Genomic DNA, 14,867 nt, shown 5'->3' with positions numbered 1-14,867 from the left:
ACGAAATGACAAAAACTAGAATTGAAAAAACATTTTCGTTAACTGAAATAAATAAAAACTATCATCAAATGAAAAAACGATAACTAACTGAAACTGTATTGTTTGTTGTTTGCAAAACTAACTAAAACGTACTGAAATTATAGATAAAATTCCCTTCGTTTTCGTCTTTGTCAATTTCGGATTGATATGAAATCGATTCAGGCTATTTCACTCGAGCAATTTGACGTGAGCTGGCACCACACGGTCCGTCACTTCCCGTGACCAAACGTCCCTTAGACCAGGGGTTCTCCACTAGTCTCACTCTGGGTCATTAAGTCACGACCCACTTTTATAGAATTCAAACCAAGATTTTTTTTTAAAGCCTTTTAAAACTAATTTTTCTCTTTATTGAGCAAAGTGCATTTCAGAGCACATGAATGAAACTGAGGAGTTACCATGACAACTGCATGTACGGAAGTGAATAAAAAAATATCAAACTGCACAAAATGGAGACCAACAAAACGATATATTTGACTTCTAATGCATCTCTGCATTCAGAGCATGTTCACTAAAGTGAATAAATATCAAATTGCACTAGGGCTGGGCAATAAATCGATTTTATCGATTAATTCGAATTTGTACTTTACGTCGATTTATTTTAATGAAAATCGATTTTCTCTTCAACATCCACCACCAACGATCCCTGCTGGGCTCCCGTAGTTCAGAGTGCGCGCGCCCCCCGCAGCACCTCTCCTGTGTTGTTGCTCCCTATGAAAGGAACAAGACCGCGGCAGCCCAAGCACCGCCACCACCGTGTAGCAGCTACCGCTAATGGCCGTGGCGCTAGTTGCCTGTACCTTGGGTGTGTTCCATGGCGGCGACAACGGGATCGCCGGTGCGGCGGCACCGGGCACCCCCAGGACAGGGTGCTGTGTGTCGGGGAGAGAAGCAGGGAGACACGGGGTCTAAAGCTCGCGGAGCCGCGGTGTGCTGTGTGCTGTGCACTGCAGTGACCCCGCTGCAGTGGCGGTGCTGATAGAGCGGAGTTTATGTTGAACAGGTAATCTTTGGTTTTATTGTGGAAGTTGTTACTCCGCATTCAAAGCCGTGTTTGGTTTCTGCTGGCAGCAGCAGGCTTGTTGCTCTGCTCTGGGGTCGGGGGTGTGTCGTTAAGAGGCTCCGAGGTTAGGGCCATACGAGCTCGGAGGGGAGGTGTGTGTCTGTGTGGGGGGTGCTTTTTTTCAAAATTTTCTCATCATTTTTCAGATCGTAGACCAGGGGTGTCAAACGTGTGGCACGCGGGCCAAAACTGGTCCAGCAGGGAGTCCAATCTGGCCCTCAGAATGAATTTGCCAAGTGTGAAATACCTATAGTTCATTAACTATAAACATCTTATAATACAAAGGGAAAAGTTCTTCTTTTTATTTATACTATCATGCTATTATTTTACTGGTCCGGCTCACTTGAGATCCAATTGTGCTGTCGTAGACCATAGCTTTAGGTGGGAGGGAGGGAAAATCGATTTAAATCGTGAATCGGATTTTTTGTTAAAAAATCGGAGATTTTTTTTTAGGCCATATCGCCCAGCCCTAAATTGCACAAAATAAAGACCCACAAAACAAAACCAGATTCACTGCATTCAGGCCACATTAATAAGAAACTGATATCTTTGCATTCAGAGCAAATGGAGCAAATAATAAGAGAGTGAGGAGGAGCATTACAACTGCATGTGTTAAAATAAGTTATTTTTCTAAATAAAAGACATGTCCAACATCAGATGTGCATTAAATATTATTTACTTTTTTGACCAGCTGTCCGCGACCCATCCAGAACGGGTCTAGACCCACTGTTGGGTCCCGACCCACCAGTTGAGAACCACTGGTTTAGTAAAACTAGCAAACCCGCCCTAAAAAATAATTAAAACTAACTGAATTAGAGAAAAAGAAGTCAAAACTAAATAAAACTAAACTATAATTAAAAATCCAAAACTATTATAACCTTGCACACGGGTCACATGCCGTCTCACCTGTCTCCTCTCCTCCTCTCTCCCTCCTCCTCGTCCTCTTCGTCCTCCTCCTCGTCCTCGTCCTCGGAGCCTTTCTCTGAGTCGTCCATTCTCCTGTTGCTGCGCCTCCTCCCCTCCCTCTGCTCCTCGCTGTTCTCTCCTCCTCCTCCTCCTCCTCCTCTCTTCTCCAGCCGGGAGGACGACTCCCTCTCCAGCTTCAGCTGACACCTCCTCCTCCCCTGAGGAGACACAACCACCAGTTCACAACTCATCCAGATATGGTCAGAGAGGAACTTTACAGGTCAACAAAGTGTTAACAGGTGAGTTCACGGATGAAAACTAAATAAAAACGAAATTAAAAGTAAATTAAAAGTCAGCTATGATGACGTAATATAGTTAGCGCTTTAGTAAACAAATAAAAACGAGACCAAACTGTTGTGGAGGGACGAATGGAGAAGAGCAGAGCAACATGAGAAGTTTCACAACAAAACCTGAACTGTGTTGATTAGACGACTGACTGGCTGAATACGAGTGGAATGATTCAATGTTCTCAATGTTATTATAGTTTATACTAAAACTAAAACCAGCAGTGGAACAATAATCTAGGAAACTGAAACAAAAACTAGAACTAGCTCCAACCTCCAGGTATCGATGTCAGCTTAGTTGTAGTTCTAAACTATTACTACATTACGTCATCATAACTCTGTGTTTTTATGCTGTTTTATGCTGTTCTTAAAAAAAAAAGTTTTGTCTTTATGTAAAGCACATTGAGTTGCCTTGGTATGAAATGCTCTATATAAATAAAGATGCCTTGTCTTGCCTTAACTAACTACAACTAAATAGAAACTAGATTAAAACTAGTCAATTCCTCTAAAATAAAGACTAAAGTGAAACTGATTCATCACTTGTTGAACTCACTAAAACTAAACTGGAATAAAAAAATCAAACTGAAAAACTAAACAAAGATAAAAATTAAACTAAAACTCTGTGGATTCAAACAGATTAAAACTCTAACGATGTTTAGTCGACTAAAACGTTTCAGACTAAAACTAAACTAATAACCAATAATGACCCGTTTCCTTGACAACGAGCTCTCACCCTGGGTGACGACTGTCTCTCCTTCACCTCCTTCTCGCTCTCGCTCTCTGACTCCGCCTCCTCCTCTTCTTCCTCCTCTTCCTCTTCGTCCTCCTCTTCCTCCTCCTCCTCCTCCTGCTGCTTCTCGTCCGCTGGCTCCGCCTTCACCTGCTGCTGCGTTGCCGACGACGACGACAGCGACGGCGGTTTGAGCTCCAGCCCCGCCGCCGCCGCTGCCTTCTGTTTGGCGGCAGCAGGCGGAGAGCGAGGGTTGTTGTGGTGGATGGTCCTGAAGGTGATGGCGGCGGAGCGGCAGTACTCCTCGAAGCCGTACAGGTACCTGAGGACAGAGAGGACACGCCCCCTCAACACCTGGACACGCCCACTTCTCCTCTACCTGCTCTGTTGTTTTTACTAGGGATGTCACGATTACTTGTTTTCACAATTAATCGCGGTATTAAACACCACAATCAATTAATCGTAAAGATTCCTAAGGCAGATTTTTCTATTATTTAATAAATAAAGGTAAACGTAAGAAATACTGGTCCATTTACCAAACGTAACATACAATTGGTAGGAATTTAAATGTTAGCGAGTCTTTTGTGATAAAAAACAAACAATTAAAATAAACTTCAACAAACATTTGGTATAGATGACAATTAATGACTTGAATATTTAAAACACTTCCCCCTGGAGGATTAATAGTTGGTTATTAATAGTAGACACTATTAATGTCTACTAGACACTTAAAATACCTAGTTTAAATAATTAGTATGTAATTATATTTTGACTGTATTTGATTTTACACATTCATATCTTACAAAATTAATTAATGCAGAATAATCGTAACACCCTGATTCCTTCTCTGATAATCGTACAAAGAAAATGACATGTAACATGAGACATGTGACATGAAAATGATTGTGACATCACTAGTTTCTATAGTTACGAGGCTCCGTAGCAACAGAAACAGCAGCAGAGTGACATGACGAGTGACTTACTTCCTGTACGCCGTCTTGACGTTGTAGGACGCCGCTGAGTTGAGGACGGGGATCCCCAGGTCCATGTAGACCTGCTTCCACACCGTACCGGACTCAATCTGACACACACACACACACACACACACACACACACACACACACACACACACACACACACACACACACACACACACACACACACACACACACACACACACACACACACACACACACACACACACACACACACACACACACACACACACACACACAGAGAGAGAGAGACAGAGACCGTCAGGGCCAGCTGATTGGACGGTGACAGGAAGTGACATCATGCAATGTGTGATGTCATTTTCATTTTTTTTAGAAGTGATATTATAAAAACTGGTATCGAAAAAAGTATTGTTCAGGAACCGGTATCGAAGTGAAGGTATCGGTGTCGGTACCAGATGTGTCCGGGGCGGCGACTGGCGATGACGTGGCACATCGTGATTGGTCGTGAGGATTTATAAAAGTTGTAGGTAGACGAAAGTGAACTATTTATATTTTCTAATGATAACATTAAACATTTACACAACTTTTTACAACAACAGCCAAATCTGGAGAGAGTGTGTTGGTGAGACAGAGATAGAGACAGAGACAGGTCTGGAACTAAGTTCATTTTCTCCTGATGTGTCCGTCTGAAAGTTTCCATTTTGGTGTCCAACTGTAGAGAAGAGATGTGTCTTGTGACAGATAATCCAATATTTACTACGGGGCGAAGTGACTAACTCCCTCCGCGGTAGCATCCAGGTAACGCATTACAATACCACGACCAATCATGATGTGCCACGTCATCGCCAGTCGCGGCCCCGGACACATCTGGTACAGACACCAGTATCGAAGGTTTTTGACTGATGCCCAGCCCTAGCCGTCATTCTAATTTTCTCATGTGGCGTTCGGCGGCCAACCGTCGACCTGGAGATCAAATCAGCTGAGGTAGAGTGAGTGATGAGGACATGAAGCAGAGACAGAGAAGGAGAGTCTGACCTTGTGGCAGCCTCCCTGCTGGTAGACCAGTCTGAAGAGCTTGAACAGGTTCAGGTCCTTGTAGCCCAGAACTGGAGGTTTGTTGATGGGCGTTCCTGTAGGGGGGGGGGGGGGGGGGGGGGGGGAAGAGAGTCAGCACCAATCAGCTCCTCCACTAACACGGTGTCAGCCACCACCAGCTTCTAGACCCAGTTCTGGTTCTGGTTCTGGTCCTGGTTCTGGTTCTGGTCCAGGTCTGACTCACCTCTGTCCTCCATGAACTTGTAGAGCTGCTGCAGGAAGTGGTCTCTCTCCTCGGGGTCCAGCTCCTCCTCCGGCTAAACAACACACACAGCACAGTTAACACACACACACACACAGGAGAGTTATTAAAAAAATTGAAGGTAGGTAATTAAAAAAAAAACTCTGCTTATATATGTGAAGCTGCAGCTCTACATCACACAACAACACCACAATGTTGTTTTAGTTCCTCCTCAGCCCTGGTTCCAAGCAGCTGAAGCGATACTATAACGTGACGTCAGCCGACTGCCGTCCACTGATTGGACAGAGCGTTGTCACTGGAAGAGTGCAGCGCGACGTCCCACATGAGAACAACAGCGCCAGCTGATCTGTATCGAGACTGTTGTTGTTCCTTCACCTGAGTTAAATGTTGCTGTGTGTTAAACCACTGTGGTCTGTTAACGAGGTGCAGACCAGTGAGTTTGGAGCTGACGAGAGGAGAGAAAAAAGAGAGACGGACAATGCAGCTACCCCCGCTGAGGAGGAACTAGAGAACTCAGCTGTAGTGGAAAAGCACCTTTACCGAGCCGAGCTGTGACTATGTAGTGGAAAAGCGCCAAAATTGTGGTCCGGGGACCCACAGGGGTCTTCAGCTTTTTCTTAAAATTTACCACATTTTACAAAAATGTGTACATTTTTTCTAGAAATGTTTAAACGTTTTTGTACCACTTTTTTCCAGAAATTTCTCTACAGTATTTGCAAAAATTAACGCCATTGGCCCTGATTGTAACGTACATCGACTAAAAAAGTAAAATGTATTTCTGGTGTTTGCTTCAACGTTTAGTCCAGTGGGTCCGTGGTCTAGTTAGTGTCAGTTTAAAGTTCTTGATGTAAACCAGTTTGAGAAAAACTGCTCTATAACTCTTAACCTCTCACCTCCTCCTTGATGAGTTTCTTCTTCTTCTTGTCGTCTTCGTCGTCCTCCTCCTCGCTCTCCTTCTCCTCCTCCTCGTCCTCGTCGCTGGAGGACGAGTCCAGAATCTGACTCATGTCCATCTTCCACACATCTGGAACCTCGTGGCTCCTCAGGAACATCTGGGCGGCTTCAGCACCTGCACACAGAGGGGAGGGGGGGTGAGGAGGAGCACTGGTGCATTGTGGGAGCTGCAGCAGCACTGGTGCATTGTGGGAGCTGCAGCAGCACTGGTGCATTGTGGGAGCTGCAGCAGCACTGGTGCATTGTGGGAGCTGCAGCAGCACTGGTGCATTGTGGGAGCTGCAGTTCTCACCTCTCCTGCTGGAGAACTCAGACCTGGCGATGCTGATGGAGTTGGCGGCGTGGACGTGTCTCCTCGCCACCGTGTGGCTGTGGGACGGAGACAGAGGAAATACAGTTAATTTTAATACCTTTTAAAGACTTTTTAAAGACCTTCTCAATATTTTTTAAAGGGATAGTTCACCCAAAATTCAAATTTCCCTCATTATCTCCTCCCCGTCATGTGGACTAAGGGCTGGGAGAAGTTTCAGAGTCCTCCGTGTCTTCTCTGAGTTACAGCGGGGCTCCGTGCAGCAGTGCATGTCCATATGACGGTTGAGAACGGAGCTCACTTTTGTTCATCCAAAAAGACACACCAAAAAACATCCAAATACCTCCATAGTGCTCGTCTGTAATGTCCCTCTTGTATTGCAAATCACGCGAGATTTGCACTGAGGCAAAGCAGTGAACTGAGAAACTGGGAGCTTCTGCTACAAACAAGCTTAAAATATAGACTTATTTAATTTTTTTCGGAACAATTTCTCATGTCGGGGCTTCAATACAAGAGGGACATTACATAGGAGCAGCATGGAGGTATTTGGATGTTTTTTGGTGTGTCTTTTTGGATGAACAAAAGTGAGCTCCGTTCTCAACCGTCATATGGACATGCAGTGCTGCACGTGAAATTTCAATTTTGGGTGAACTATCCCTTTATTTCCTTTTTAAGACTTTTTCCAAGACCTTCTCAATATTTTTCAACACCTCACCACCGCTTCAAGCTGTAACCATTTACATCAGTGACACTTTTAACTGAACAGTTTTAGTTTGTGATAAAGACTAAAAAACACTATAATACAACAGAATTAAAAAAAGGCTGCGATAAGAAATAAAAGGCAAAGTTTATCAACAACATTGCTCCATTCTCAAAAAACAAAAACAACAATCTTCTTTTCTTTTTATATTTAAATATTTTAGGACTCAAACTCTTGGACAGCTAATTCAGAAAAAAATTCCTTCATAATTTAAGACTTGATAAAGTTGTGACAGTGTTTCCCACAGGTTTGCAAGGAGACTGTGGCGGTAGCGGATCGTCCGAACGGGGGGGGGGGATCGCGCCATGTCAGTTTCGCTTTTACCACGCACTGCTGTTGTGCATGCGCGCTTCTCTCACTCTGTGTGTGTGTTTGTGTGTGTGTGAGAGAGAGACTGCCAAAACGGAGTTACACGGAGATGAATGAATGGAACGATATTGTTGATGATAGAAAAAAAAGCAGAATCAATTTTTGGCGCTTGGTCTTGGTCACACATTGGTCTATGAATGGGAAACACTGCGTGAAAAGACTTTTTAATACTTTTTAAGGATCTTAATTTTCCCAAAATTGATTTATCACATTTTAATACTTGAATAATAATAATAATAATCACTGAGAAAACAAACTCACAACTTGGAGTCGCTGAAGGACCGGACCAGACACTGATCCTTCTTCACCACCAGCTCATCGTTGCAGCTCGGAGACACGACCTGAGGGACAGAGAGGGTTAGTGACTGTGTGTGTCTCAGTGTGTGTGTGTGTGTCCGTGTTGTGTGTGTGTGTGTGTGTGTGTGTGTGTGTGTGTGTGTGTGTGTGTGTGTGTGTGTGCGTGTTTACCAGGGCCAGGTACCAGCTGCTGGCCTCCTCCTCGTCCTCGATGCTGCAGACTTTCCCCAGCAGCTCGTCGTTCAGCCTCCTCCGGTCGTCCTCCTCATCCTCGCTGGACGAAGACTCGTTCTCCTCGTCGGCCCTGAGGGGGGGGGGATGACATCATCAGCGACATATCAAACCTGAAGTTGCTGACCGACCCGTTCCCTCGCTACAGAGACACGTGTTCTCTACAACCTGAGGCTACACAATCTGAACAGAAAACACTAAAGTGGCGTTGTTGCGTGTCACTTTTTATTCCGCGTTTAGACAAGTGTTTTTGGGGAGGAAATCTGCGTGCATACGGCGACGCAAAAGTCTGTGGAATTCAATGTTGTAGCACGCCAGGCGCCGAGGTGGCAGCGTGCCGCACAACACCACCAAGTCTGCACGCCAGTGTACAACCCAGAATGTTTCCCTCTTCTTCCTCTTGATTTGCGTCCATCGTAACACTGCCCTCCGTGCCTCCTCAGGTCATTGTAATCGGAGCAGAGGTTTTGCGTTTTCCCCCTTTACATGGGGATGCAACGACGGAGCGTTTTTAAGATTTCCACTCTGGAGAGGAGAAATCGAAAACGAACATCCCAAGGCACATACCATGAAATATTTTGCCGTTTTCATTTGCGAGTGTTGTCGTGTCGACATGGCACAGGATTATCATCAAACTTCTCTGTTTACATGGACGTCAAATAAAGCATAAAAACATGTGCGTAAGGAACCTTTAACATTTGGTACTCGATTCCAGTACCGGTATAAAACAGTACCTGTTCTTGGTACTTTTTAATTAAACTTATTTTGTCTATTAAAAAAAAATAGTCAAGACTTCTGAAATTTTAATTTTTATCACAACTCCTCTGCCTTTAAGAGTATTTTATGTTTTAGGGACGGGCGATGATTTCAGAGCAGTGTAATTTCCGGACTATTGAGCCACCTGAGTATAAGCCGCACCAGCTAAATTATAAAAGAAAGTAAATTTTGTACATATTTAGGCCGCACTTGAATATAAGCGTCAGGTTTTCATGTTGTAACATGAGATGTTTCCACAGAAAGACAGTAGAACTGTGACAGTCTGTTCTGGTTACACTCCTCTCCTCCATGTGCATTTGTTTACAACGAAGCCGGTGAAACATCACTAAATGGAGCGGTGGATAAAGTTACATAACATATACGATGTTACAGCGTGTGTTTGCGTCCCTAACCGTCATGAACAAAAGATTACGGGTTGCGGAGCGCCGTTCATGTCGCGGTGCAGAGACGAGAGCTGGGACACCGGGGCGGGGAAAAAAGTAGCGGCTTATAGATAAAAGTTTCTTTCGTATTTAAAGCTGTACAGAAAAGAAAATTGAATTTGAGCCCACTGTGGGTCTTGACATTAGTGTAATAACTCATCTATCAAACTTTGTGCAAAATTCTTTTGAGTAAATCCGGGATGAAAGTGTGTTTTGTTTTTTTCCACATTGGATAATGCAGGCGCACGGATTATACGTCACGTTGCTCACGATTCACCAGCCACTGATATTGGATCTGTCATCCGTCATTCAAACGTCTGACACACACACACACACACAGAGCTCGGTCTCGCCCCAAGCTTTGAATATCCCGCCCGCTGGATAACGACCAATCAAATTCGTTTTCCTCACTCAGGTAAACTCGTGTTGCAGCTCGTGACAACTCGGCGCGACAAACAGGACAAACAGCCATTTCTGTACACCTTTAAAATTTTCCAGCTGATGTGTCGACATGAAGCAGTTTTATCCAGACCGGTTGTTATTCAACCGTTTTGTTCTGATTGTTATTGTTATTGGTGCAACACGTAACCATGGTTACTCACACGGCCTGAGAGGAGCGGCGTCCTCCGCGGTTCGACTTCTTCCCCATCACCGGAGTCCCAAAGTGTTCCGGGTTCGTCAGAGGAAGCTGGTCCAGAGTCTGAGGAGCAGCGAGACACACGTCAGCAACACACACACACAGACACACACACACACACACACACGTCAGCACACACACACACACAGACACACACCGTGGTGGAAGGACACGCGCCTGACAACTAGTTCCTCACCTCGCTCTCTGCAAAGTGTCTCTCTCCCTTCAGACACAGGGACGTACGACGGAGAGTCTTCTCATCGCCATCGTCAAACACTGAAACACACACACACACACACACACACACAGTTACAACAGTTCATCGCCAGTGGGGGGGGCAGCTGCAACGTGATTGGTCAGACAGCCAAGGGAAGTTGTGACATCATCAGCTCATTGAGCCTCGCGTCACCAGGCTCTTCGACCGTTACACTCTGAATTTTTCTAGCGGAACCAGAAATTACAAAATTCACCAAAACAAAAGTGTTTCTGGAGCAAAAAACTCCCAAAACTCACAGAACAAGTTCATTTCTAATAAAACTCAAGATAAAACACTGTGTTCGTCTGTGAGAAAGTTGTTTCTATCACATTTTATAGATTTTCTGTGGGAAATGTATCCGTTTCCAATGCTCCTTCTTTCCTTTCTTCCCTCCTTTCCTTTCTGTGTTCCTCCCTTCCTCCATCCTTCTTTCCCTCCTTTCTCCCTTCTTCCCACCATCATTTCCCTTCCTTCTTCCTTCCTTGACCCAATCTGTTCCCTTTCTTTCCTCCCTCCTTTCCCTCCATCCTTCCTTGACCCAATCTGTTCCCTCTCTTTCTTTCCTCCCTCCTTCTTTCTTCTTCCTTCCTTCCTAGACCCAATCTGTTCCCTCTCTTTCTTTCCTCCCTCCCTCTCTTCTTTCCCTCCATCCTTCCTTCTTCCTTCCATGACCCAATCTGTTCCCTTTCTTTCTTTCATCCCTCCATTCTTTCCTTCCTCCCTTCTTTCCCTCCATCCTTCCTTGACCCAATCTGTTCCTTCTCTTTCTTTCTTTCCTCCCTCCTTTTCCTCCATCCTTCCTTCCTTCTTTCTTGACCCAATCTGTTCCTTCCCTTTCTTTCCCTCCACCCTTCCTTCCTTGACCCAATCTGTTCCCTTTCTTTCCTCCCTTCTTTCCCTCCATCCTTCCTTGACCCAATCTGTTCCCTTTCTTTCCTCCCTTCTTTCCCTCCATCCTTCCTTGACCCAATCTGTTCCCTTTCTTTCCTCCCTTCTTTCCCTCCATCCTTCCTTGACCCAATCTGTTCCCTCTCTTTCTTCCCTCCCTCCCTTCCCTCCATCCTTCCTTCCTTGACCCAATCTGTTCCCTTTCTTTCCTCCCTTCTTTCCCTCCATCCTTCCTTGACCCAATCTGTTCCCTTTCTTTCCTCCCTTCTTTCCCTCCACCCTTCCTTCCTTGACCCAATCTGTTCCCTTTCTTTCTTCCCTCCCTTCCCTCCATCCTTCCTTCCTTGACCCAATCTGTTCCCTTTCTTTCATCCCTTCTTTCCCTCCATCCTTCCTTGACCCAACCTGTTCCCTTTCTTTCCTCCCTTCTTTCCCTCCATCCTTCCTTCCTTGACCCAATCTGTTCCCTTTCTTTCTTCCCTCCCTTCCCTCCATCCTTCCTTCCTTGACCCAATCTGTTCCCTTTCTTTCCTCCCTTCTTTCCCTCCACCCTTCCTTCCTTGACCCAATCTGTTCCCTCTCTTTCTTCCCTCCCTTCCCTCCATCCTTCCTTCCTTGACCCAATCTGTTCCCTCTCTTTCTTCCCTCCCTTCCCTCCATCCTTCCTTCCTTGACCCAATCTGTTCCCTCTTTCTTTCCTCCCTCCCTTCCCTCCATCCTTCCTTGACCCAATCTGTTCCCTCTCTTTCTTTCCTTCCTTCTTCCCTCCATCCTTTTCACTTCCTTCCTCCATCCTTCCTTCCTTCCTTCCCTCCCCCATGAGGACAACAGGAGGGTTGAGAGTATTTTATTCATTGTAAAGTTTATTTCTTATATATTTTTGCTCTGACTCACCGACGGTGTACAGGCTGGCGTCCGTCAGTTTGCCGATGACGCCTTCGCTCGACAAGCCCTCATTGGTCTTCACCTCCACAGTGGAGCCCACCTGGACCAATCAGAGCCTCAGGATTAAACACACACACACAACTCTGACATCATCTTCATCATCATCATCATCTTCATCTTCTTACCCTCAGAGGACCTTTGACCTGGTCGTCCTGCACCACCTGAGACGTGCTGTCTCCTTTCAGCGTCACCTGCAGACAGAGGAGGCTCAGGATTGGTCAGACAGCCAAGAGAAGCTGTGACATCACATGACATCATCAGCTCATTGAGCGAAACCATAGGTGCGTTCTAGATGAACTGCGCCGAGAGCTGGCAGCAGCAGCAGCAGCAGCAGCAGCAGCAGTGACAGAAAGCTGCAGTCAAGTCGGACAGTTTCCAGCCGCCGTCAGTACAAACAGGAAGTCACTGATATATAATAATATATATTTCTTATGCTGTTCTGCAAGTGTCCAATAAATAACCAATATATTTCTCAGAACAGAAGTTTGACTCTGTGTGAATTTTTTTTTGCAGTACAACATGAGATTCATATAATCTAGCATTATACAACAACACGTAGTGTTTGCAGTCCTAACTAAGAGCCAATCAGCTCATGATCCGGCGCTTTTCCCATCATGCCAGCTGCTGTCATGTGACCAGGAACGAAGCCGTGTACGACCTCGGCGAGTGACATCACAGGTTTACTCACTAAAACGTCTCAGTTTCACACCGTAACCCTGGTAACCAACGTTTAGTCTCACAATATCCCATAATGCTCTTAAATTCTCCTCCTGTGAGACTTCACTCTGAGGAAGATGGACGTAAGCGTCTCGTGTTTCCATGGTGACGGGACAGCGATCTCCGCTGCTGCTGGTCTTGTTTTTAACAGAAGACGAAGGCAGAGCCCTCATATATGTATTTATTATTTATTATACATATTATATATATTATTATATTCTATATGTGTGGCAGTGGTTTCTGGGAGAGGATGTGAACGAGGATTCACAGACGAACTCTGGAAACATTTCAGGATGAGCCGGGATTCGTTCAGTGCTGTGACAAGAATTTACAGGGTTCCCACTCTTTTCCTGAAATCATTTTCCAGCACTTTTCCAGGACGTTTTCATGCTTTGGAGAAGTCTCTTCAACAGTTGCAGCTTATTTTGTACATTTAACCAGTTTGTTTCTATGTTTATTCCTCTCTCTCATTCATTAAAGATGTGCAGTCTATGGCCCCAACTTATCTATGACATAATATCTCACATGCTTAGAAATGAAGACAATTTTATTATAAAACATGTTGTTTTTGTTTTTAAACCACACCAACAGCTGTCACTATCTGTCCTTCATCAGAGGAGAAAACAGGTCCAACACTGGAAACACTCAGCAACTCAATGTCCATAGTTTTCTCACTAGGACCTTTGACCTTTAGGAAAGAAATCCTCGGTGTGGTCTGAAACAGTCAAACTGAGCTCTGACAGCTGCTGTCATGATGGGATCAATCATTTTCCAGGACAACTCAAAGCTTTTCCAGGACATTTGACTCTTAAAGGCCTTTGCACACTGAGTCCGTTTTTGTCGTCCGAAATTGCCGCACGTCAAAAAAAAAAATCGACCGCATGTTGTGTCAATCATGTTTACACACCGAGTCCGAAACTTTCGTCCGTCATAAAAAAATTCGGATCAGGTTCGATTTAATGCGTTTTTCGCATCCGTGAAAAGTCTTTTGACCAATCACATCAGCGTTTCGAGGCTGGAGAGGGAGAGAGGGAGGGGGGGGGGGGATCACCGCTGAGTGGGTGTGTGTGTGCGTGCGCCAGCCGCTGTTCACTGAGTGTGCGTGTCTGTGTGTGTGCGTGTCTGTGTGTGCGCCAGCCGCTGTTCAGGATCATGGGAATTGTCCGTCTTCTGTTTAATATGTGAGCTAATAATCAATATCTATCAAACTGGACCGACATCCTAAAATAAACAGTTGAAGTGATCATAATAGTTCCGCTGCTCATTAACAAGCAGCAGATCCTCTACTGGCTTTTAATGTTTCTCTTTCATTTCTCAACAAGTTGGAGAACCACAAAGTGCATCACTGCGTGACGATTTGGTCTCCCTCTCCGAAATTTGGAACACAAAATAAAAACGCATGCGAATAAAACGCAACGGACTCAGTGTGCAAGGAGCCTGCGCGTAATGTTTTTTGTCGGATGACAGATACGAAAAACGCATGCGAAAAAAACGGACTCAGTGTGCAAAGACCTTAACCCTGATTTATGATTTCATTTTAGTCTCATCAGATTTCAACAAAGAAAAGGAAGCGCTGTGAGACTGAACTCCACAGGATGTGAATGGAAAGTAGACGCCCAGAGCGCCGTATCCCTCCACCTATCAGCTGACTGGACACAGCGTCACAGCGTCTGTCTGTGTGGAGGGATACGGGGAGTGAGTCGGTTCCAGATAAAGTCACTTCTTTCCGACCAGATTAAATAATAAAAAATCATAATATCAGTTTAAAAGAAAAAAGTCACAATGAGATTCATTTCCCAGGTCGCTCAGCTCAACAGCAGCAGAGGATCATAGGAAATGTTAGAGTTTAGAGAAGAGGCATTTCTGATGACACCACACACACACACACACACCGGGTCACCGCATTACCGTGGCAACCACTGGCGTATCCGGTGGGACATGGAGTTCTGTTATCAGTCTGTGAGTAATAGAG

General features: G+C 45.1%; 2 protein-coding genes across 3 annotated transcripts in view; one reads left to right on the top strand and one right to left on the bottom strand.

Annotated features, from left to right (window-relative positions):
* The window catches only part of arid4a (AT-rich interactive domain 4A), a 32,002-nt gene that overhangs the window by 12,605 nt on the left and 4,530 nt on the right, over positions 1–14,867 (bottom strand). For both annotated transcript variants that reach the window (XM_083998361.1, XM_083998362.1), the window contains exons 4-16: positions 12,304–12,369; positions 12,128–12,218; positions 10,286–10,365; positions 10,055–10,152; positions 8,194–8,326; positions 7,987–8,066; positions 6,579–6,655; positions 6,226–6,401; positions 5,315–5,387; positions 5,071–5,165; positions 4,063–4,160; positions 3,083–3,401; positions 2,006–2,223 (exon numbers count right to left, since the gene is read on the bottom strand). In XM_083998361.1, coding sequence (XP_083854487.1) covers positions 2,006–2,223; positions 3,083–3,401; positions 4,063–4,160; positions 5,071–5,165; positions 5,315–5,387; positions 6,226–6,401; positions 6,579–6,655; positions 7,987–8,066; positions 8,194–8,326; positions 10,055–10,152; positions 10,286–10,365; positions 12,128–12,218; positions 12,304–12,369 — 1,604 coding nt within the window. The remainder of the gene's footprint in view (positions 1–2,005; positions 2,224–3,082; positions 3,402–4,062; positions 4,161–5,070; positions 5,166–5,314; positions 5,388–6,225; positions 6,402–6,578; positions 6,656–7,986; positions 8,067–8,193; positions 8,327–10,054; positions 10,153–10,285; positions 10,366–12,127; positions 12,219–12,303; positions 12,370–14,867) is intronic.
* tbpl2 (TATA box binding protein like 2) overlaps positions 12,498–14,867 on the top strand; it is a gene marked incomplete at its 3' end in the record, with an annotated part of 106,437 nt that continues 104,067 nt past the window's right edge. Inside the window, 1 exon segment of the mRNA XM_083998372.1 lies at positions 12,498–12,520.

The sequence above is a fragment of the Trachurus trachurus genome, assembly GCF_905171665.1.
Source record: "Trachurus trachurus genome assembly, chromosome: 22".
Taxonomy (NCBI): domain Eukaryota; kingdom Metazoa; phylum Chordata; class Actinopteri; order Carangiformes; family Carangidae; genus Trachurus; species Trachurus trachurus.
This window is presented reverse-complemented; position numbering and strand designations above follow the sequence as displayed.